The 21,983-nt window shown below is 42.4% G+C and overlaps 1 protein-coding gene across 1 annotated transcript in view; it reads left to right on the plus strand.

Annotated features, from left to right (window-relative positions):
* CMTM7 (CKLF like MARVEL transmembrane domain containing 7) overlaps positions 1-17,422 on the plus strand; it is a 66,820-nt gene extending 49,398 nt beyond the window's left edge. Inside the window, exons 2-5 of the mRNA XM_073630296.1 lie at positions 2,017-2,190; positions 6,682-6,780; positions 10,365-10,446; positions 16,731-17,422. Coding sequence (XP_073486397.1) covers positions 2,017-2,190; positions 6,682-6,780; positions 10,365-10,446; positions 16,731-16,744 — 369 coding nt within the window. The 3' untranslated portion in view covers positions 16,745-17,422. The remainder of the gene's footprint in view (positions 1-2,016; positions 2,191-6,681; positions 6,781-10,364; positions 10,447-16,730) is intronic.
* The last annotated feature ends 4,561 nt before the right edge of the window (positions 17,423-21,983 follow it).

The following is a 21,983-nucleotide window of genomic DNA, read 5'->3' on the forward strand; positions in this document are numbered from 1 at the left end:
GTGGACAGTGCCATTCACTTTAATGGGACAGCTGGTGATGTGGCAGTGACAAGGAGGGGGGATATGGTGGCAGCAGGTGAGTGGATGCCTGCTAACAGGAGCTGCTATGGTGGATCTGAAATGACAGGTGCTCTTTAAATGTAAGGACGCATTCTTGCTGGTAGTTGGAATCTTTAATATTTGCAAACAAAATGAAGGTTTCTTATTTAGAATAATAAGCTGTCATGTTAGTAAAACAGTGATATCAGAACCGATTCAATCATTCAATCATACAGTTTGTAGTGTACATAAAGGAATATTCCTGAACTTTGTTTTATCTCATGGTTACTGTTAATTTTGTGAATGCATCAATGCAGTGCATGTTATCTTAGCTTGCAGAGCTCGGATTCATTGAGTTTACCAAAAATGTAAATATTGCAGAACATACAGCCTCATACTACATAACTAAGCTGCATTTCGTGCTGAATAAATGAAATTAATAATGTATCTTAAAAAGAAAACTATCTTTAGATATATTTTTACTCCGAAAGCATTTTAATAAAATAAATGTGATAAAAATCCAAAAAATCCGATTTAAATCAAACAAAATTTGATTTGTTTGGCTTTTTTTCTTAAAAATCATTGATTTTTATCCACCCTGGTGATCGGTCTTACTGTAATGATGAAACGCGTCAAGCGGAACACATGGTGCGTCATTTCTGGTCCCAGTGGAACACACGCAAATTACTAAGCAGCTTCCCAGTTTTGACCGGACAGATCGGGTAAATGTTACCCTGCATGTTTTTTTGGAATTAGCTTCTGTATGCGATTGTTTTTTTTCACAAATAAATCAAAGGTTTTACACACTATGGGAGGATCCCAATATATCCTGCAAATTAATTAAGCGCTCAAAATATCACCCCTAAAGCAAAAGCCCATTTTTTAATGGAAAGCCTTGCAGCAAAAAAAATAAAAAAGAAGTTTTCAATGAATGCAAAAAAATAGCAGCCAAAAATGAACTTGAGTCAACTACAAAATAAAAAGCATAAAAATACATAAAAAGCCCCCAATAATAGAATTGTAAAAAAGAGCAAAGGGGTTGGTTGCCCAAAGAGCTAGCAATCAGAATTAAAGTATAGTTTCCTAACCTTAATCTCTCACCATGCAGTTTATCAGCTTACTCTATGCTTTTCCTACTAAAGCTTACGATTCACTGACACTATGGCTGCTCAAACTATATAGGTATGGAAATAAAATATTAGAAGCTAGCAAGTGCACTTATATATATTATAATTAACTGCTTTGCTGAAAAAGGCCTTTATTTACTGAGCACAGTAGCATAATCGGAAATGTACACACCCAGCTGAATGACCTACCTCATCTGTTCAGATGGGTCCTTTGGAGCTTCAGTCTGAAAGAGTGAGTATAAGGTAAAGCAGCTTTTTCTTTGCTTATTTGTTTCAAAGCCCGTAATACTCTCTAGGATGACATTGTCATTGGTACATTTTGTATAAAAGTGTATGCAAAGACACAGCAAAACAGGTTGCTCATTAGATGATTTTCCCTCACCTCTTGTTCTTGTTACAGCTCAAAGTTTTGGATCTCACGTTATTTTCTGTACAAGAGACAGGAGACACCAGCAAATAGGGTGATTCTCCACACAAACAGCAATTAAAACCACACAAATATTTAAACCCTTCCACATTCTATCCAAAAGCTTTACATACACTTTAAATGTATATCTGTAATATAAAGATTTTATATAAGTACTACAAAAGATATAAAATGTCAGTTAAAAAGCATATAAGCAACCAATATATGCTACTTCTTGCTTTAGCCCTGTAAATTAATATTGACTACAACATCACCCATATGAGGTATAAAAAAAAAAGATTTAAAAAAAAATTTGTTGGTGAATGTATTAGTAAAACACAGCACCGCATATCTGTATTGTAAATTAATATGGTAATCAATGATGTTAATATTATATAACCTATTTACCTTTGTCTAAAGATGTATTTATTTATTTTCTTTCAGGTGTGCTTGCTGATAGCTTTCTTGTGTGTGAGGAACTCTGTTTGGACAGACTACAGCACCTACCGCTATTTTGAAGTTATTACAATATGCTTTATGATATTAATACTTGTCTTCTATGCGGTGTCCCTGTTCCGGATATACAGAATGCTGACTTGTGTCTCATGGCCATTGACGGTACGTACTTCAATGAAAACATTTGTACCAAATTTCTTTAAAGGCAAATATACAGAAGTCAAGGCAATAATAAAAAGGGTACTTCAACCTAAGACTCTGAATGGTGCCTTATATCTTTAGGACTTCAACAGTAAGATGTCCCAGGTGCAGTTGTCAGTTCTGCCCTTATTGCCATCACCACAATTGAGTGTCGTGTTCACTGGTACAGTATCCCAATCCTTCTGTTGCATTCTCCCTAAAAAAATAAAAGTTCAGAAGGGAGAAAGCTGTTACCAGTGGCTTAGGTTTTTGGTGGAGCTGGGAACTGAGTGAGCCTATTGGCATCTTTTCTGAAGTGCACTGTATGGGTAGAGGGGCTGCAGGTAAAAAGTGGTAGTAAGCCACAAAAAAGAAAAATTCCAGCAAAATGGTCCCCTGCAGGATAATAGCATAATGTGTTAGTATGCATCGCATACTAGCACATTAGGAAATAGTTAGCTTAGAGTGAAGTCCTCCAGCGGTACACTGTCACTGCTGAGGGCTGCCATCTTCACTCGGTTTTTCTTCCGGGCTCGTAGGCTTTAGCTGTTTGACCGGCCACACCGCAATGACCTCACGGCTGCAGCAAGGCTCTCTCAATGGATGGCACACTGGCCATTGATTGCGCAGTGTGCATGCACCGGTGACGTCACTGGCTGCTGCTATAGTAAATATCTCCTAAACAGTGCACAATTAGGAGGTATTTACTTTACCTACAGGTAAGCCTTATTCTAGGGTTACCTGTAGGTACAAGCAAACAGTGTGGACTTTACTATCACTTTAGTGATCCCTGATAAGTGTATGCAAATAATGTCAACCTCAATAATGAACTTCTTTTATTTGCTCCCTTTTGCTGTGTTGAAGATATAATTAAAAACATAATTTTACATTTGTTTGATAAGTGTAAGAAATACTTGTTGATCATATTAGAAATTCAGAGCTGTGAGGAACTGAACTTTCCTGAACTTCAGGTTTTCACTTCAACGTGGGCCTGAGTTATTTCTCAGGCTTTTTTCACATTGTAGCCCACTTTGGCTACACTTACTGAGGTTGATTCCATCTTCCCGCAGTCACTGAGAGGCTCCCTAGAGCCGCTTTGTTGGTACCAAACTTTTATAAATCTATTTTTATTTTTTGTTATTTTTTGTTTACTACTTTAATGCACACATGATTGTTGCCTTACAGTTAAAAGTGTCTGACACTGCCAAGTGTGGGGCCACCACCCTGGGTCGCCCAGTTTGATAGATGGCAACCAGGGGGAAGGTGGCCCATGGTTGAGGAGTTGGCTAATGTCTCAGATTCATCCTTGGCCAGTTGTTACTCATTCAGTTTAAAGGTCCACTCCGTGCCCATTTTGGTCTTCGGACTGTGATGTTATTTCTTCTGGCCATCATGAATGACCTCTGACCTACCAGATAATGCACATTTTCACTGGTTGATTTCATTTACCACAACAGTTACCTAATAGGTAGTTGATACCTAAATTGCTCAATTTCTATGCTAGTTACCTCTCCCTGGCCTTGCCCGGGGAGCCTGGAATGGGTCTAACCCAATCTTGTGTTTGAGCTAGAAATTACTGTTTTCTCTTTAATAGTTTGTGTCTACTATATTACATTATATTAAGTGCTCATTGTTATGCATTTTTATTTGGTTTAAATGGTTATGCATTTTTATTTGGTTTAAATGGTTAAGTAAGCCGAATGGGTCCGGTGGACCACTGTACCCCCACAGTGTCGGCACTTGCTTAGGACTATGGTCCTAGCCAACCACCAACCTTTTGGTGGGTCCCTGGACCCACGATTGGTTGCACTATTGCTTTATCCGAATTTTTCTCCTGAGATTTCCTCGGCCTTATTGTACTTCTCTTTCTCTCTCTCTTTTACTACCTCCCTCTTCTTTCCCCATGATCTCCCTTCTCTTTACCCTTCTCTGAGTCTGTGCGGGTTGCATACGGTGACAATGGTAAACCCTTAACCATATTTCCACCATGACGCTACACTGGTTGTAGTGAAAGTATTTAAGTATCTTAAAAAACAACATATAAATATAGCATGTCTACAGGAAACTAATTTTCCTCTGCCTCCAGCCCAAAGTATTTTGATGTCCAGTACCCCCAGGTGTTTATTGCTAACGGCCCGGCCAAGCAGGGCGTTCTGATAGCTTTTCGCAAATTGGTGCCTTTTAACTGTATTAACCAGATAGCAGACCCCGATGGTAGATACCTTCTGCTCATAGGTACCATTCAGGATGCAGAAGTTACCATAATGACCTATTATGCCCCCAATTCTAACCCGGGACCCTTCTTATCCTATGTCTGCTCCCTATTGACATCTCACCAAAAAGGTACCCTGCTTTTAGCAGGGGACTCGAATGTGGCCCTGGATCCTCTACTGGATAAATACCCTTCAGAAAGGGTGGCTGCCTCACCTGCAACTAAAAAAATTTCCCACTCCCTACGCTCTCATGATCTGTTAGACCTCTGGAGAGAATTGCACCCACTGAGTAAAGATTACATGTACTACTCTCACCCACATCATATGATAATGCTTAGAAAACATCTTTCTATAATAGATTCAGGATCTATTAGATCTATTAGGGCAGGATTTCTGCGGTTCTTTTGACCTACCTTCCGAAACAGTTGTATCTCTCTCGAGTATTACCAGTCCCGATCGCCTCCTATATATTACAAATTCACCAACGCAAGCTCTTGAAATTCGTCTGGGGTTCCACACGACCCCAGAACAATAAGCAAACTCTGTACTCCCAGCGGATCAACGGAGGTCTTTTGGTCCCCAATCTTCAGGCATACTACACGGCAGCGAACATAGCCCCACTATCTCACCTTCATGACACATATCAAATGCCGCTATGGGCCACTATTGATTTGGTCAAATCTCACCCTATTCCTATTTCCTCTGTACACTGGCTCCCCCCACAAAACTCCCACACACAGGTTTGGGCCGTGTATGACACACTCTCTTCACCTATGGGACTGTTAAATTCTCAGCAGGACTACTATCCCCCCACTTACCATTACTGCGTCTTACTCACTGCCCTTTATTTCCCCCCAGTTGTGAGAATCCTAAACAATTCTCGTGGTGGACAGATAATGGATTCACTGACATTCATTCTCTGTTCACCCCTACAAGAATAATAACATTCAATGTTCTCAGCTCTTCCCATGATAGTTACCTTCAAATTAAACACTTTACTCTTTAAACACTTTACTCACAAAGGCCCGACCTACCCCATACACCTTGACCCCCTTTGAAAGCATCTGCAGGGCTAAACCCCATTCCCCGGGATTAATATCTTTACTTTACTCATCAATCATTTCCGCTAGGAAACCCCCAGTGAGATCGTATCATCTCCAATGGGAGAGAGACTTGGGTAAACAGTTGGACCCAGAGGACTGGCAGATCATGACAATAGCCCTTACGAAGAGATCTAGGAATGTTCTTATTCTGGAAAATTCATACAAAGTGTTCTATAGATGGTATTATACGCCAGCTAGACTAGCTTGTTTTATTTCTTCCTATTCCCCTCACTGTTACCGGGGTTGTTCGCAGGAAGGTATCATGGCCCACATCTGGTGGACTTGTTCCAAAGTATGTAGACTATGGATTCCCTCCGTTCTCTCCTCCTTCTCTTTTTTCTCTCTTATACCCCCCACCCCCCCCTGTCTTCTATAGTCTAACCATTCCCTTTCTTTTTCTTTATACTTTCTTTGACATTCCTGGTTTCCAGGAGTCTGTCCAGGGAAGATGGTTACAGTGATGGAAAAAAACAAAAAATAAAAATAACACAAATAATCATTTTTCTCTCTTATCCATAATCAATATGCAGTTAATCTATGTATGTATGCACTCCTCTCTATGGCTTTGGGTTTCCGAGACTTTGCTTACTATACAATATACTCTGGGGCATTAAATGATCTTCATCGCAACATATCGCTGCTGTTTTCTATTGTACTGATGAATATTGTACCATGTATATAACATCCCTTTGTTGGGATCTTCCTCTCCATCTTATGTTTGATGTAACCATCACACCGTTGCACTAATCTGTTGAATTTACTTTTCTACCAATAAAGACTTTGTAAAAGAAATTCAGAGCTGTCTTGTGTCCTGTGCACACTTCTTGTATTATCTCAAGGAGTCTAGGCAAAAGTTTAGTGAAGGGCAACTTGGCAAGGCTGTCACTATTTCTTGTGATTTCAGCCCATAAAATCCTGTGTGTTGTTAGCCTCACAACAGGAAATTAGGAGTTCAGGGCATCTTTTTAAGTTCCACAGATATTTTTCTGTACTTGCAGCATCTTTAAATTGATTTAAAAAATGGGGGGGGGGGGGGGGTTGTGCATGGATTGTAGAGATATACTAAATATATTTTTCTATAATTTTTCCTGATATACACTTTTAGATGTGCATACAAGATCCTCAGGTTTATTAAATAAATATTTATTTTCCTATAGGAACTGTTACACTATGCTATCTCCACCATCCTTCTGCTTATTGGCTCCATTGTGGCTGCTGTGAAAAGTTATAGTATTGGTGGACTAGTGGCTGGATCGGTAAGATATGTGTAAATGATAACCTGCCGTCATTCAGCCTCTGGCTGCTCTTAACTCCCTGAACAAAACACCTAGTGGTCTTTGTCAGGCACACTCTACAGAAAACTCATCTTGGGAGTATTTTTTTGATCCATTGATGCTTCTTGTTAGGAATGTGGTGTTGTACATAGAATAGTTTTCCTTCCTTCAGTTCAAGCTTTAGGCTCCTCTAAACATGTTGTGCTTAGTATCCTTAGCCCCTCTTTCGAAAAAAGCTTGTTTAAAAAAAAAAGTTCAAGGGGAAACCTATACACAGTTTAAAGGAGTGGATGGATGTCTTTGACTTTCTAGTGCTCTGAGAATCTTTTGTCATTTATCAAAAAAAAAAAAGTCAAATTTAATCCAAAATATGGATGTTTCCCCATAAAAGGGATGTGCTAAAAACAAAAAAGGTCTCAAATGTGGGTTGAGTTTAATTAGATCTGTTGCACAAGTTTTGTAATTTTTATACAATTAACAAATCCAGACATATGTACTATGTTATACCATAGCTAGGTTATATCCAACCAAATCTAGAATAGCACATGTTCAGTATACACCAGCCATTCTCAACCTTTTTAACATGGAGGAACCCTTGAAATAACTTTGTGGTCTCAGAGAACTAATAATTGCTATATCTACAGCTCACAGTACATTAGGGTGATTGTCACTGGGAAGAATGCTCCTTCTATTTGTGGTCACTAGGAAAAATCCTCCCCTTACATACAGATGGTTGCATATCATTGCTCAAGCAACTGCTCATTGCTCAAGCAACCATTAACAGCCTTTGGAGGGACGCTGGTTGAGAAAGGTTGGTGTAAACTATATCTATAAATTAAATACGCTGATAATGGATGGCTCCATCTGAGGTTTGATCCAGACAAAGCAGGAATTAAAGTAAGCACATTCTTTTGTGCTGTTGCTTTAGATAACCCACAGGGCTCTGAGGATTCTTTGTCATGTTTTTATAAACAAAGTAGAATGTATTACAAGATAATATTATTTCTCCTTAAGAGGAATGTGTTAAGACAAAAAAAAAAAAGACTCAAATGTGGTTGAGCACAATTAGATCTATTGCACACGTTTTGTAGTGTGCATACATTCAACAAATCCAGACATAAAGTGGGGAAAATAATTATTTGATCTCCTGCAGATTTTGTAAGTTTGCCCACTTACAAAAAAATTAAGGGTCTATAATTTTTATTATAGGTGTATTTTAAATGATAGAGACAGAATATCAACCAAAAATCCAGAAGAAACACATGATACAAATGTTATAAATTGAGTTGCAGTACAGTGAGTAAAATAAGTATTTGATCCCCATGCAAAACATGACTTAGTACTTGGTGGAGAAAACCTTGTTGACAAGCACAGAGGTAAGACGTTTCTTGTAAATGGTTAGCAGGTTTGCACACATCTCAGGAGGGATTTTTGGTCTCTAAATCCTTAAGGTTTCTTGGCTGTCGCTTGGCAACTCGAAGTTTCAGCTCCCTCCATAAATTTTCTATAGGATTAAGGTCTGGAGCCTGGCTAGGCCACTCCATGACCTTAAAGCAGAGTTCCACCCCAAAGTGGAAGCTCTGCTTATCTGCCTCCTCCCCCCTCCGGTACCACATTTGGCACCTTTCGGGGGGGGGGGGGGGTACCTGTTTTTTACAGGTACCCGTCACTCACTTCCGGGAGACTGCGCCCCAGCGACCTCGGCCCCCCTCTTTCCTTGAAAGGATTCACTGCCAGTTTCCCTTACCACGAATGGTGGCAGCAGCACCCAAGAGTAGAGCTGCGCAATTAATCATTAAAGAATCTAAATCACGATTCTACCCCCCTCCCGATCTTAAAACAGCATTTCCCCGATTCTGTGTAACAATTGAAGAGTTCATTGGCCCCTCAATGCTGCAAAGTTGGCCTGTACCTTTAGCAGAGAAACAGCCCCAAAGCATAATGTTTCCACCTCTGTGCTTGACTGTAGGGATGGTGTTCTTAGGGTCATAGTCAGAATTTTTCGACCTTGCGGGCGCTGCAGGATTTTAATCCATGGTGGCAGATTGCATTACCAATAGTTTGGTTACTGTGGTCCAAACTACCTTGAGATCATTCACAAGCTCCTCCTGTGTAGTTCTGGGCTGATCCCTCACTTTTCTTATGATCATCCTTACCCCATGAAGTGAAATCTTGTATGGAGCTCCAGACCGAGGGCAATTGATCGTTATTTTGTATTTCTTTTGCGAATAATCGCTCCAACAGTGTCTCCTTCTCACCAAGCTTCTTACTGATGGTCTTATAGCCTATTCCAGCCTTGTGCAGGTCTACAAATCTTGTCCCTGACATCCTTTGACAGCTCTTTGGTCTAGCCCATGATGGCGAGGTTTGAAAGAAAGAGATTCTGTGGACAGGTGTCTTTTATACACATAACGCATTGTCGTTAGGAGCACCTTCTTAAATTGACAGGACTAATCTGTGTACCACATGAGCACATACTGTAGCCAGTCTGTGGGAGCCAGAATTATTGTTGGTTGGTAGGGGATCAAATATTTATTTTACTTACTGAACTGCAACTTCATTTATAACATTTGTATCATGTGTTTTTTCTGGATGTTTGGTTGATATTCTGTCACTATCATTTAAAATACAACTATGATAAAAATTATAAACCTTTCATTTATTTGTGAGTGGGCAAACTTACAAAATCTACAGGGGATCAAATAATTATTTTCCCCACTGTATGCAGTATGTATACCATAGCCAGGTTGCTAAATGATAATCAATAATACATTAATAAATGCAGTGTGAGCACCTAAATTTGACTTGATATCAGCCTCTGGCTGATCTGCTGTACAGCAGAGCTCAGACAAGGGAAGGGAGAAGCAGCACATGGAGCGCTACAGTGCCAGGAACATGCTGATAGGTGGAGAGAGTGGAGTGACAGAAAGATGAGTTCACCAGTGTGCTTGTTTACCTTTTACTGTCCAGTCACAAGGTGGGGGAAGGGTCAAGATTCATAAGCGCACATGAAACTGCAGCAGAGAAAAGTAAGACCCTCTCCACTGACAGGCTGGGTGGCTAAATCTCAGGACTGGACGGACAGAAATACAAATCCTGCGTCGTCAGATTTCATAACAGTTTATTGCAACATTTTATATTTTGTACATTGACATCACTGCTCTTAATTACTCTACAATCTAATGTCCCCACCTCACATGCATATACCTACTAGGGTCAATTTGGACAGGAGCCAATAAACCTACCAGCATTTTTGGAGGGTAGGAAGAAACCATAATACTTAGAAGAAACCCATGCAAGCACAGGGAGAACAGGCAAACTCCATGCAGGTAGTGTCCTGGATGGGATTCAAACTGAGGACCCTTCTGCAAGGAAGTAGTACTAATCACTAAGCCAATCTGCTGTGCATTAGATGGCTGCCTGCAGTTCAATAATTTTAAAAGAAAGAAGCAACCTAAAGAGAACAAGTCTTTGTGTTCTTGATACATTTGATACTGACAGTCTGCTGTATTTATACAGGCACTGAACTGATCAATTAGTAATATGCTGTACCTTTCATCTTTCAGGTTTTTGGATTCATAGCTACATTCCTTTGTACTGTGGGCATGGTGCTTTCATATAAAGTAACATTTGTGACTCAGTCAAGTGGTAAGTTGTAACTTTTGTGAAGGGGGAGGGGTGAAAAGAGTAGGGAATGGTCAATTCCTATTAGGTTTTTTTTTTTGTTCCCCTAGAGGGCTGCCATGGAGACACAATAGGAAGTGAGAGGTTATCTGGTGAAGGGAAATCCCTTCTTTGACCGAAACAGGTGTCTCCATAGTAAGATTTCCCATCACCTTCTGTGCCAGTCACAGCTGTAACATTTTGGATTTTTTTAAATTAATTTTCTGTCCCAGTGACAATGATCTCCAGGAAGTAGAGGCCAAATCTGAACACCAGGGACACAGACAGCAATAAAAACCTGACAGAGGTTCCAACTCTTCCCTACATTATTCTAAAGAAAATAGATCTGTTTAGAGATACATTTTAAGAAAGCAAGAATTGTGTGAGGAAATATGTTAATGCAACTGAATATGTAAAACAAAATGAATATTCTATAAGTAAATGCAGCTTTGCAGCTTTCTGTGCTTGATTTTTAGAGAGAATAGTAATAGGCTCAGTAGGCATGTTGAAGGTGTCATTTGATGCAGATAACCCTACAGGGCACTGGTTTCCTTTTTAGGCAAATCTGTTCATGCAGGGCAGGATGGTGACACAAGGTGCATGTAGCACTTTTCCTATTTCAAATTTCAAATTCCTAATTCATTGGGGCAGTAGAATCAGAGCTTGCTACTTTGGAGCAGATGAATAATTAATTGGTGTTTGACAGCGCTGGTAAAGGGGGCGTGTCAGAGCAACTGCCTCATAGGCGCGCTCACAGCAAATGGGGTTAGAATCAACAGGGCTCTGCCTGAACTCCACAACAGTCATGTACAGTTAAGAGTTATGCAGTGGAAGGGTCATGTTAGTTCTCTCCTTCACTCTCCATTGAGACTCATGCAGCAGACTCAGCAGCACTGCTACAATGATGAGTGTGAATGATGTCAGTGCTCAACAATAGAAATAGTCACAAATTGGGCTTCTGGCAGGGAAGGAGCCCTCCACAATCATTCATTGTTTATTTGAAGGAGAAAACACAGGTATTTCTAAATGAATCCATAGACCAACATTTCATTTTTCATAGCTAGTGAAACTACTTTAATTCCTCTTTTCCTAGCATCACATACTTCCTTTTGTTCCACTGCCCTGCTACTCCATTCATCCAGTACAAAGGAGGGGAGCCCTGTGTAGGCTCAGAGTCTCTCTAGACAAAGCTTACAGGCTGAAGACTCTCCCCCCACCACCTTTATTAGCTAGACCAGCCTTTCTCAACGGGGGGTGCCACATCACCCTGGGCTGCTGCCTGAGGTCCTCAGGGGTGCCACACCATCCTGGTTGAAAAAGGCTGTTAGATCTGACTAAACTCCCACTCTGCCAAACATCAGCAAAGCAGGAGCTTGATTGGCAGAGTGCAATGAAAAGCAGTGGCGAGGGAGGCAGCTTTCTATAACTGAGCTCTCTGCCTCCCCATACAGGACAGTACCCGGCTTGCTCTGCCCACAGCTGTGTGGATTGTAATGGCAGAACGGTCCTGCCCTGATGCTCTGGTGAGAGGAAAGTAGGGCGTGGAGGGGAACAAAAGGGAGGGTTAGCAGAGAGAGTGGGGTGTGGAGGTGAGCAGAGAGGGGGTTTGGGGTGTGGAGGAGAGTAGAGAGAAGGTTGGATGTGGAGGTGAGTAGAGAGGGTGTTGGGTGACAGAGGTGAGCAGAGAGGGGGGTGTGGAGGTTAGCAGAAAGAGGATTTTGGGGTATGGAGGTGAGCAGAGAGGGGGATTTGGGGTGCAGAGGTGAACAGAGAGGGGGGGGTGGATGTTAGTAGAAAGGGGGGGGTTGGGGTACAGAAGTGAGCAGAGAGGGGGTATTGGGGTACCAAGGTGAGCCGAGAGGGGAGTTGTGGTACAGAGGTTAACAGAAGGGTTTTGGGGTGCAGAGATTAGCCGGGGGATTGGAGTCCAAAGGTGAGTGCAGTGGAATTGGGGTGCAGAGGTTAGCAGGGAGGGGAACATGCAACATGATTTTTCAGCTTATTCATTTGAATGGGTTGCAAATCGCACTGAAACGCAGAAACACCAGTGCATGCACTACTTTGAAAAACGAGCGCCATGCCAAACTGCCTGGTACTGTAGTACCATGCAATCTGGTGCCTTCAAACACACTGCATTGGTGATTTGTGTTTGGGGTGTAGTTAACAATGCATTGGCACCTGCATGCAGATCGCAAGGGCAGTGCAATTACCTACAGTGTGGGAAATGTACACCAAGTGAGTTCTGGTGTAAACCAGCCCTTGTCCCTGAACCTTTTTTTTTTAATGAATTGCACCACGTTGAAAACACACTGCATGTGCATGGGGGTACCATTAATAATTGACAGCCCTGTGCATCTGCTAAAGAGCAGCACATTTGTGTGTGTTTTGGGAATGCAGATGGTTTTGCGCTCCTTCCCCGAAATGTAGTAAGCGTTAACTGGGGTGCCTCAAAACATCTGCTCCTCATGTGCTCCTCCACATCAGGAAGCAACAGGAAATTCCTTTTCTCATAGTGGCTGAACAGAGCAGTGAGGGAGCCAGGGAAAGGTGACTATGCTTTTCTGGGAGAGGGGCATTAGCTTCCTGCCAGCCGCACAGTGGCATAAAAAAGTGGACTTTGACGTCCAGCCCCTGCAAAATATGTGTCTGTGGGGCTGTACGCTCTCAGCACACTAATCGAGCTACAAGAAGAAAGCACAGATTTCCTTTATAGCAGAGCTCCAGGAAAAGCAGATCTAAACACGGGAGGCATAATTATTTTTACTTGGATCTTGGTGTGCTTTGTGTATTTCTTCCAGATCTGTGCAGTAATCCAGTGTGGAACTTTTCTTCTTTGCAGGAGCATCCTGTAATAAAGACCGATCGCTGCTGTTCTCTCTCCTTGTGCAGAGTGATTAGTCTTCTCTAGTTTTATTCAGCTTGTGTTGTAGACCATGGTAGACTGACTGGATTGGTCACTGGTTCTTTGTGGGTATTCGTGTGGGCAAAAAGGAAGAAATGCCTTTCCGGGGATAGTGCCCAGTGATGGATGGTGGTGATGGGTCCTCTCGGGGATTGGGCTGCTGCCTTTTCTGTGTGACCTTAGAGAGGAAGTAAACTTCCTCTGCAGACATTTACCTTTAGGTAAACCTATAAAATAAGGCTTACCTATAGGTACTGTAAATATCTTCTAAACGTGTACCGTTTAAGAGATATTTACATTATATGCAGCCAGTGACATCCCTGAAGGAATGGCCACGGGTGTCGTTCCTTCCGAGCCCTGTGCCGTGAACGGCGACTCCCCCGCACATGTGCGGGAGTGACATCATCGTGGCTCCGGCCACTCACAGCGCCGGAGCCCGCGAACCCGAAATAAACTCAGAGGAAAATGTCAGCCATCTCAGTGGTGTGCGGGTGCCTCTGGAAGGCTTCCTTCTAAGGTAAGTATTCCATAATGAGCTGGTATGCGATGCATACTAGCTCATTATGCCTTTGTCTTACAAGGTTTTTTTTCTTTTTTAAAGAGTTTACAACCTTTTTAAGGTTGTTCCAGCATGTAGACTTAGATAAAAAGGAAGGAGCGCCCGGTGTCCAGAGAAATGTGACTTCTAAAGTATGGTTCATGGATCTTTATTAAAAATTAGCAACATGTACATCAATATAAAACCAAAAGTGTAGCGCTAAATAAAAATGAAAATACACCCTCAATATACAAATTGTGAAAAAAATGAGTGAGTGTCCGGTGCTTTAAATAAGAAATATAAAATATAAATGTCCATCAAAAGCAAATAGAATGTCCATCAGTGAACTAATAATTGAAGTCTGTAAACAATAAGGACCTTAATGTGCACAATGCCGTCACCAGCGTGTAACACTATGCGGACTATTATGAAATAGTACACAGCTGGTTACTAATAAGTCTACTACATGTACATATTAGATCTTGTTGGATGGTAAGTAAAAAGACCAATTCGATACACCGCACCACAGTGTCTTCATGAAAACGTGCAATACCCACAGCCAGTGAAGATGGAGGCTTACCGGAGGGTTTGAACCCAAAACAGCATATGCTGTCAGGGTCAAACCAGCTTGTATTGCACACCGGCAATGGAGGGAAGACCTTGGCAACCTGGAGATGGAGGGGTCCCAGGGGGCTTCATGGAAATGTCTTCTCCAAATATAGCGTTAACTATCCCAGCATATGGCTTGGGGCACTTCTTTCCAGCTCCCTCCACATGTCAGGTAGCGGACGGCAGTCTGTGTCTCCAGTCACACACGGAGACCTCCTCCTCCTTTTATATTTCTTATTTAAAGCACCGGACACTCACTAATTTTAACAGTGGGGTGGACAGGGGGACAGAGGGGTGGACAGGGGGACAGTGGGATGGACAGGGGGACAGAGGGGTGGACAGTGGGAGGGACAGAGGGGTGGACAGGGGGACAGAGGGGTGGACAGGGGGACAGTGGGGTGGACAGGGGGACAGTGGGGTGGACAGGGGGACAGTGGGATGGACAGGGGGACAGAGGGGTGGACAGGGGGACAGAGGGGTGGACAGGGGGACAGAGGGGTGGACAGGGGGACAGTGGGATGGACAGGTGGACAGGGGGACAGTGGGATGGACAGGGGTCCTCACTTGTTAGCAGGCTGTTGCCTGAAGCCTCCGCTCTCGATGTCACCCTCCGTGCCTCCTGTCTGCGTGAGGAAGACGTGAATCTGTGCTGTGAATCGCGCGGGACTGTGCAGGAAACTACACTTCCCAGCATGCAGCGCGGCACACGGAGCCCTCCATTACTGGGGTGGGGGAGGCGGCTTGAGCGGAGCAGGAATGCTCCCTCCTGAAGCAGAGTGGACCTGCCCAAGCCGAGCCGACCTGGCCCCGGCCCGAGCCTGGCCTGTCAGGAATCCGGCCCTGGGTGGGGTGGGCCGGATAAATGTCCTCGGCGGGCCGCATGTGGCCCGCGGGCCGTAGTTTGAGGACCCCTGCTTTAGAGCAAGCGCAATTTTATCACTTGTTTTTTTTTTTTTTTTTGTGAACATGTACATCAAGCCAATGTGTTTTGGGGGAATAGACTCCCCCTTCTTCAGGGCTGTTGCTGTGTACTATTTGGTGAGAACAATACCCATGAGTGGTTATGTTGGATCAAGATTTCTAAATGGCAGGATGCTGGCTTTTATTGCTGCCTATACAGCAGAAGCCGGAATCCTGCCATTCAGAAACCTTAAACCAACATAACCACTCATTGGATCGTTCCCACCAAATAGTATGCAGCAACAGCCCTGAAGAAGGGGAGTCTGTTCCCCTGAAATGCGTTGGCTCGATGTACATGTTGCTAATTTTTAATAAAGATCCATGAACCATATTTTAGAAGGCACATTTCTCTGGACACCGGGCATTCCTTCCTTTTTATCTAAGTCTAGTTTTATCCAGGCAGCCTGTAGTGGGTGGGTCTACTGGGCCCCCCCCCCCCCACATTTTTTTCTCTTCACAGGTTATGTTCCACACGGTGATGATGCCACTGCTACTATATATGGTAATATCTAGGATTGACAAGGAGATTGACACATATAAGGTGGATTCTGTGACTATTCAGGAATATGTTTAAGGGCTGGTTCACACCATGCCGACACATGAATTGCACAAGAACGTGCTGTGCATGAAGTTCTATGCAGTGCGATTTCAGCCCGTTCATTCTGAATGGGCTAAAATCACACTGTACCACGCCAAAGTAGTGCATACAAAAAATGCACTGCAACCAGATCGCATGGTACAAAAGTACAATGCAACCCAGTGCGGGAAAGCGCAGTGCATTTGGGGTGTCGTTAACTTTCTATTGACATCCACTACAGATCGAAAATAAGAGTGCGTTGTGCATGCAGTCTGAATTGCACAGGAACGTATAGCGAATTCCTGTGCGATTCAGGTGTAGGCATGGCCTGAACCGGCCCTTAATGATAGTTTTTGTACCCAGAGTTCAGCTTCAAGGTTGCCCATATGATGTTAGTTGACCACACAATTAAAGAAAAGATTCCCAAGATCGGGGAAGACATAGCTTAGTAATTCAGTTTAATATTTTAGTGTAAATGTCCGCATTTTAGAACAAAATCCTTACATTCTATTCCACAAAAGGAGTTTTTATGGCATAAGAGGGTTCTCAGAGAAGATTGCACAGGGCCCTATGGCTTTAGTTGTATCTATATGTCAACAAGCAGGCCCCCTCATGGTTAGCTAGCCTCATTTTCTCTACAGTAATCTGTATACATGGTCATTTGTCACATCTGTTATTTTCAGGTGCCGCTGTATGATTGCCCGGACACCTTAGTCTTCCAGAGACGAAAGGACATTGAAGTGTATGGTGAAAATTGTTGACACTATTTCTGAACTTCTTCCCCCAGTGAACAAACATAATCTTCTTGATGGTAAATCTCTACACATTGAAGGCAGCTAATTGTGTGTAAATGAATGCAGCAGTCGTCCCACTGCAGGCAAACCCTTAAAATGTAGCACTTTGGTGACTCAATGGTAAAGTTTTCCAGTACCCCTTGTGATTCATAATGGAATTCATAGAAGGGGACGTTCTTCAAGTTGGTTCCAGAAGACATGACCTTTTCTTCTGAACTCTGTGCCTCATCACTGCCAGTCCTTTGAGTGTCATACTGCCAACCAAAGATACAAACATTGCACTCCGATTTTTCTACAAGCACCAAAACTGCCATTTATGGACCAAGAACCAAAAATAAACCTGTTAATGTAAACCAAAGGACGGTTCCCAAAGCAGTCACTGCCAGGAGAGCAAATGCAGAATAGCTCCATGAGAATTGTTTACAAAGCTGTCAATAATGGATTGGAACAATTTTATACTTTTTCCTGTTACTTAAAGTAGATGTGAACCCTAACTGAATGACATTTAGTTTGCTAAAGCACTGTGTATTACAAACAATTGACATGTTTTGTTTTTTTAATAAAATACTGTTTTGACCATTTTTCATCCTTGGTTGCATACCAGTACTGCTGATCTCTTGCAGTCTCTTTGTAGCCACCTCTTTCCACATACAGGTGATCCAGTGATGGCTGCATTTCTCAGAGAAGGTTACTTTGGACTATTGGACATGAGCGCAAAGCATTGTGATAATAGAAAAGAGGTAAACGGGAACAAGTCTTAATGTTAGTCCAAGGGAAAAAAAGGCAATTTAAAACAAAAAAACTCAAGTTTTGTTGCTCCTGATGTAACCAAGCGATGTCCTTAAATACTGAGAAGTACCTTAGGCGTCCGCCTTCTGGGTCCTTTTTACTATAACAGGATGTCTTGAGATCACAACTCCTTTCTCAAGCTTGTTTTTTTGCAGAATATATATATATGTATGTATGTGTGTACACTAAGATGGGAGTAGAGGTGACATTAAAACAGAAATAGAAGTAACATTAAATAACACATAGAACCACAGAATCAAAGCAAATAAAAAAATGCATTGCACCCCAAGAAGATGAAGGATACATTAAAACTATAACAATATTAAACTGTCAATAGAAGTTAAATTGGAAAAGAAAATGTGATAGCCTTATTTAAATGTGAAGGTAATAATATATTATGGCCACTAGATGGAGACATATTACTAAATTTATATAGAAACCTGAAATAATACGCCTCTACATACAATGTATCTAGATATCATCTGATATCTTCTAGATACATTGTAACAAACTAATAAGTAAGAGAAATTGAATAAATAACACAGTGGTCTGTAAACTCATACTGTATAATAAAGGAATACAAAAAAATGTTCAATGTTGTTGTAACAAGGACCCAGGAGTATACATCATCCTGCCCAAGGTGCTTCTCAGTAATGAAGGATGCCACTTATGCCGTGTACACACGAGCGACAGACCGAATCCGGCGGACAAACCGACCGTGTGTGGGCTCCATCGGACCTACAGCGGACTTTTTCGGTCGAAAATCTGACGGACTTTAGATTTGGAACATGTTTCAAATTTGTCCGACGGACTCGAGTCCGGTCAAAAAATCCGCTCATCTGTATGCTAATCCGACGCTAGAGCAGCTATTGGCTACTGGCTATCAACTTCCTTATTTTAGTCCGGTCGTACGTCATCACGTACGAATCCGTCGGACTTTGGTGTGATCATGTGTAGGCAAGTCCGTTCGTTCGAAAGTCAGTCGGAAAAACTGTCGGACCTTTGTAGCCGAAAAGTCCGCCCATGTGTACAGGACATTTGTTACATCAACAAATAGTTCCTTTAGTTTTTGCCTTAGGGCTCTTTCACAACAGCCTTGTTGGGCTGTATTGGACAGTGTTGCCCAATGCATAGACAAGGAAATGTACCTTATGTCTGAGGACATAAGGTACAAAAAAGGACATGTTGCATTTTTAAGCAGCTCGTGGTGACACTCTACAATGTATCCCAATAAATAAAATGTCATTATATGACTTTTCAAAAAAGATTTTAAAAAAGACAAAAAAGTAAACAGTGTGATGCTTTGCACCGCCCCTACACAGCACACACCAGAGGATGCGCGTTTGAAAGAGCATAACGTACACCTGCTGGTATGAGTGGGTCCTGAGGCTGACAGACAGCTGCACCGTCAAATCTTCAGTCCAGCCACTGGCCACAGAAAGTAAGATGGAACTGCTGGACTTTAAGGCTCTACTGAAAGTGCTTCTTCCCTGCTACCTTTGTGAGTGAAATACGGGTTACAATGGATCATGCCTGTGCAATGTATGTTGTCACAGCCACTTGTAGCCTCAGCTGAGAAAGTTTGTAACAGGGTGAAAATGCAAGAGTAGAATTGTGAAACAGGGAAGGAGGGTTGTCACCCTATAACTGTAAGTATCTGAACAAGGACCTTCCAGGCAGAATCACCAGGTATTAGTTTAATGAATATCAGAATAATTAAAAAATTACTGCACTGTCCTAAATAATGTGTGATATAAATTTGTGATTTATAATGAAAATTTAAATGAATATAGAAAAGCAGCTTGCGACTTCCCGCAAGATACATACATCAGTCAACAATTTCCAATATCAAGTCGCACTATATTTCCATAAAGTGAATCCGTGCAATGAGTTAAAAATAATTCAACCTTTCTGGAGTGAAAATCATAAATAAAATTGATCAAGCTGCATACTGTGGCCAGTCAATTTTATTGATAGTAGATCTCCATTGTGAAATCAGTACACAAAACACCCGGGAATAGTGATGAGAAAAAGATCTGCCTTCCACCTCCACACACACTGCCGCTTACCGACTCCTGTTGATCTCTTATTACAGGAGATCACATGCGCTTCTGGCTTAATACCCAGTCCGGGCTTTTTATGTACGCAGCCAAGGTCTCAGCGTCTTCCCAGGTGTTATACCCTTTACAGGTACACTTGGGGTGTAGGACATGAAGAAGAGTCAGTCTCGGGTAGAACAAACTGGGGATGCTCTAAAATCACATTCCAATTCACCTGCATCTACAAGCAGCATCTAGTGGTAGGAAGGGAGAAGTGCACGTCTAGACTCTAGTCCAAAGTCCAAATACAGTGGAACCTCGGATTACGACGATAATCCGTTCCAGGGGTATGCTTGTAATCCAAAGTACTCGCATATCAAAGCGAGTTTTCTCATTGAAGTCAATGGAAGCGAAAATAATTCATTCCGCATTGACTTCAATGGGATGCAATACCGCATGCGGCCAGAGGCGGGGGGCGCCGGAGAGCCTCGGAGACGGCCAAAAAGGCCTGAGGACACTTTGGCGGACCTCGGCAAACCTCGGAAAGATTTTCTACCCAAGATTTGCCAAGGTCAGCCATGCTGTACTCGGGCCTTACCGTGCATTTCCGAACGTGACGTTCCGCTCTGATCGGCTCTGGCGCCCCCCCCACCTCAGGCCAAAAGCGGTACTGCACACCACTTTGGCCTGAATCATGCTCGTTTTGCGAGACAACACTTGCAAACCGAGTTACAATTTTTAAAAATACAGTGCTCCTATTGCGAAACGCTCGTTAACCGTGTTACTTGCAATCTGAGGTTCCACTGTACTAAAGTTGGAGAAAATGCTGAAATTTTATAACTGCATACTGCTTCAACATTTCACTTCTGCAGTTAGATCAAAGGAAACCCAGGTGGAAATCTTTACATCTGAATTTCCAGCTGCAACCATTACAAGGTGAGTCTCCTTATTGGAATTTTTATCTGTTTGAAATGCAGCAGAGGGTGCCACACCTCCTTCTGCAGATTCTGTATGGGGGAGCTAAGAATTTCAGTAGGGAGATCTTGTTGCTGGACTCCATTGAGCCTGGTACACACTGACAGTTTTTTTCGTTCAACCCAGCATGCTAAACGAAGAAAAAAAACAGAGGAGCTTGTGAGGTGTTTACTGTACTAAATATGCCATGTTAGTACAGTGATCTCCCTGCTGAGCTATTGCATTCTGACAGGGGGATCATTCCCCTCCTTCCCCCACCAGTCAGCACTCGCAGTCATTGTCTGCAAGCGCTGATCGGATGCTTACTGGCTGCTGTTTTTCCAGCATGCTCATTCGACAAACGCTGCTATGCACATGGGCTGACTATCAGCTTGGACAGCTATCAAGCTATCAACTGGACAATATTTGGCTCGTGTGTACCAGGTTTTATGCTGCTCTTTAAGCTGCTCTTGGAGGACTGATGTTGAACTGACAGTAGGGATCTGATGGTGGCCCAAATGCTACATAGAATGTTTGGGCCTCTGTACCCTGGCTTTAGCCAAGTACTTCCTTTTACAGACTGTGGAAATCTTTGAAATGAAAGAAGCCAGGCCATGACATGCCTATTACTTAAATTTCATGTTTGGTCTGAGGGACCTTTTAAAGTATTTTCATATAAAGTACACTTAATCTTGCTGTCTAGATTTCCTAGGAGAAATTAATCCAGCCTCCCCTGCCTTAGATGCATATTGACCTGAATCCCAAGGCCAAGGGGAAGCCTACAGGGATCAACTGTGTAGACATGGCCATCAGAAAAATAATATATATTGCTAACTGCTTCTGTGCTTAGAATTGAAGGGTATGCTTATCACAAATGTGAACATCAAGATGTATGGAAAGGATGTCAGTTTTGTATAACATTTTTTTTTGTGAACAGCGAAGTATTAGTCCCTGAACAAAAAAGCAACAAAGTGGTGTGCTATCATAGCCTTTCCCCAAACATGCCAAACAAATGTATTGGATCAAATAGGTCAATACATACAAGCTATGGGTCAAGTGATTGCCTTTGGTTGCACTGTGCTACATCATAATGAACATGGACTCATTTGTCTGGCCATGTGATGTCACTCTCCTGTTCATTTAGTTGTTCTCTGAGCCATGTCTTCCCACCATGATGGCATATGACAAAGGGTGGAATTATGAGACTGGCAGTGCTTTGCTTCCACTACCTCCAAGCATGAGCCCTTTGTGGATAAACAAGAACCACAAGATCCCAAGCAGGAGAATAAAGTATCCAAATTTGAATTGCATGCAATATATTTACATTTCACTTTTGCTAATTTTGTGTTATACTTTAGCC

This window comes from Aquarana catesbeiana, linkage group LG05 (genome assembly GCF_042186555.1).
Source record: "Aquarana catesbeiana isolate 2022-GZ linkage group LG05, ASM4218655v1, whole genome shotgun sequence".
Lineage (NCBI taxonomy): Eukaryota > Metazoa > Chordata > Amphibia > Anura > Ranidae > Aquarana > Aquarana catesbeiana.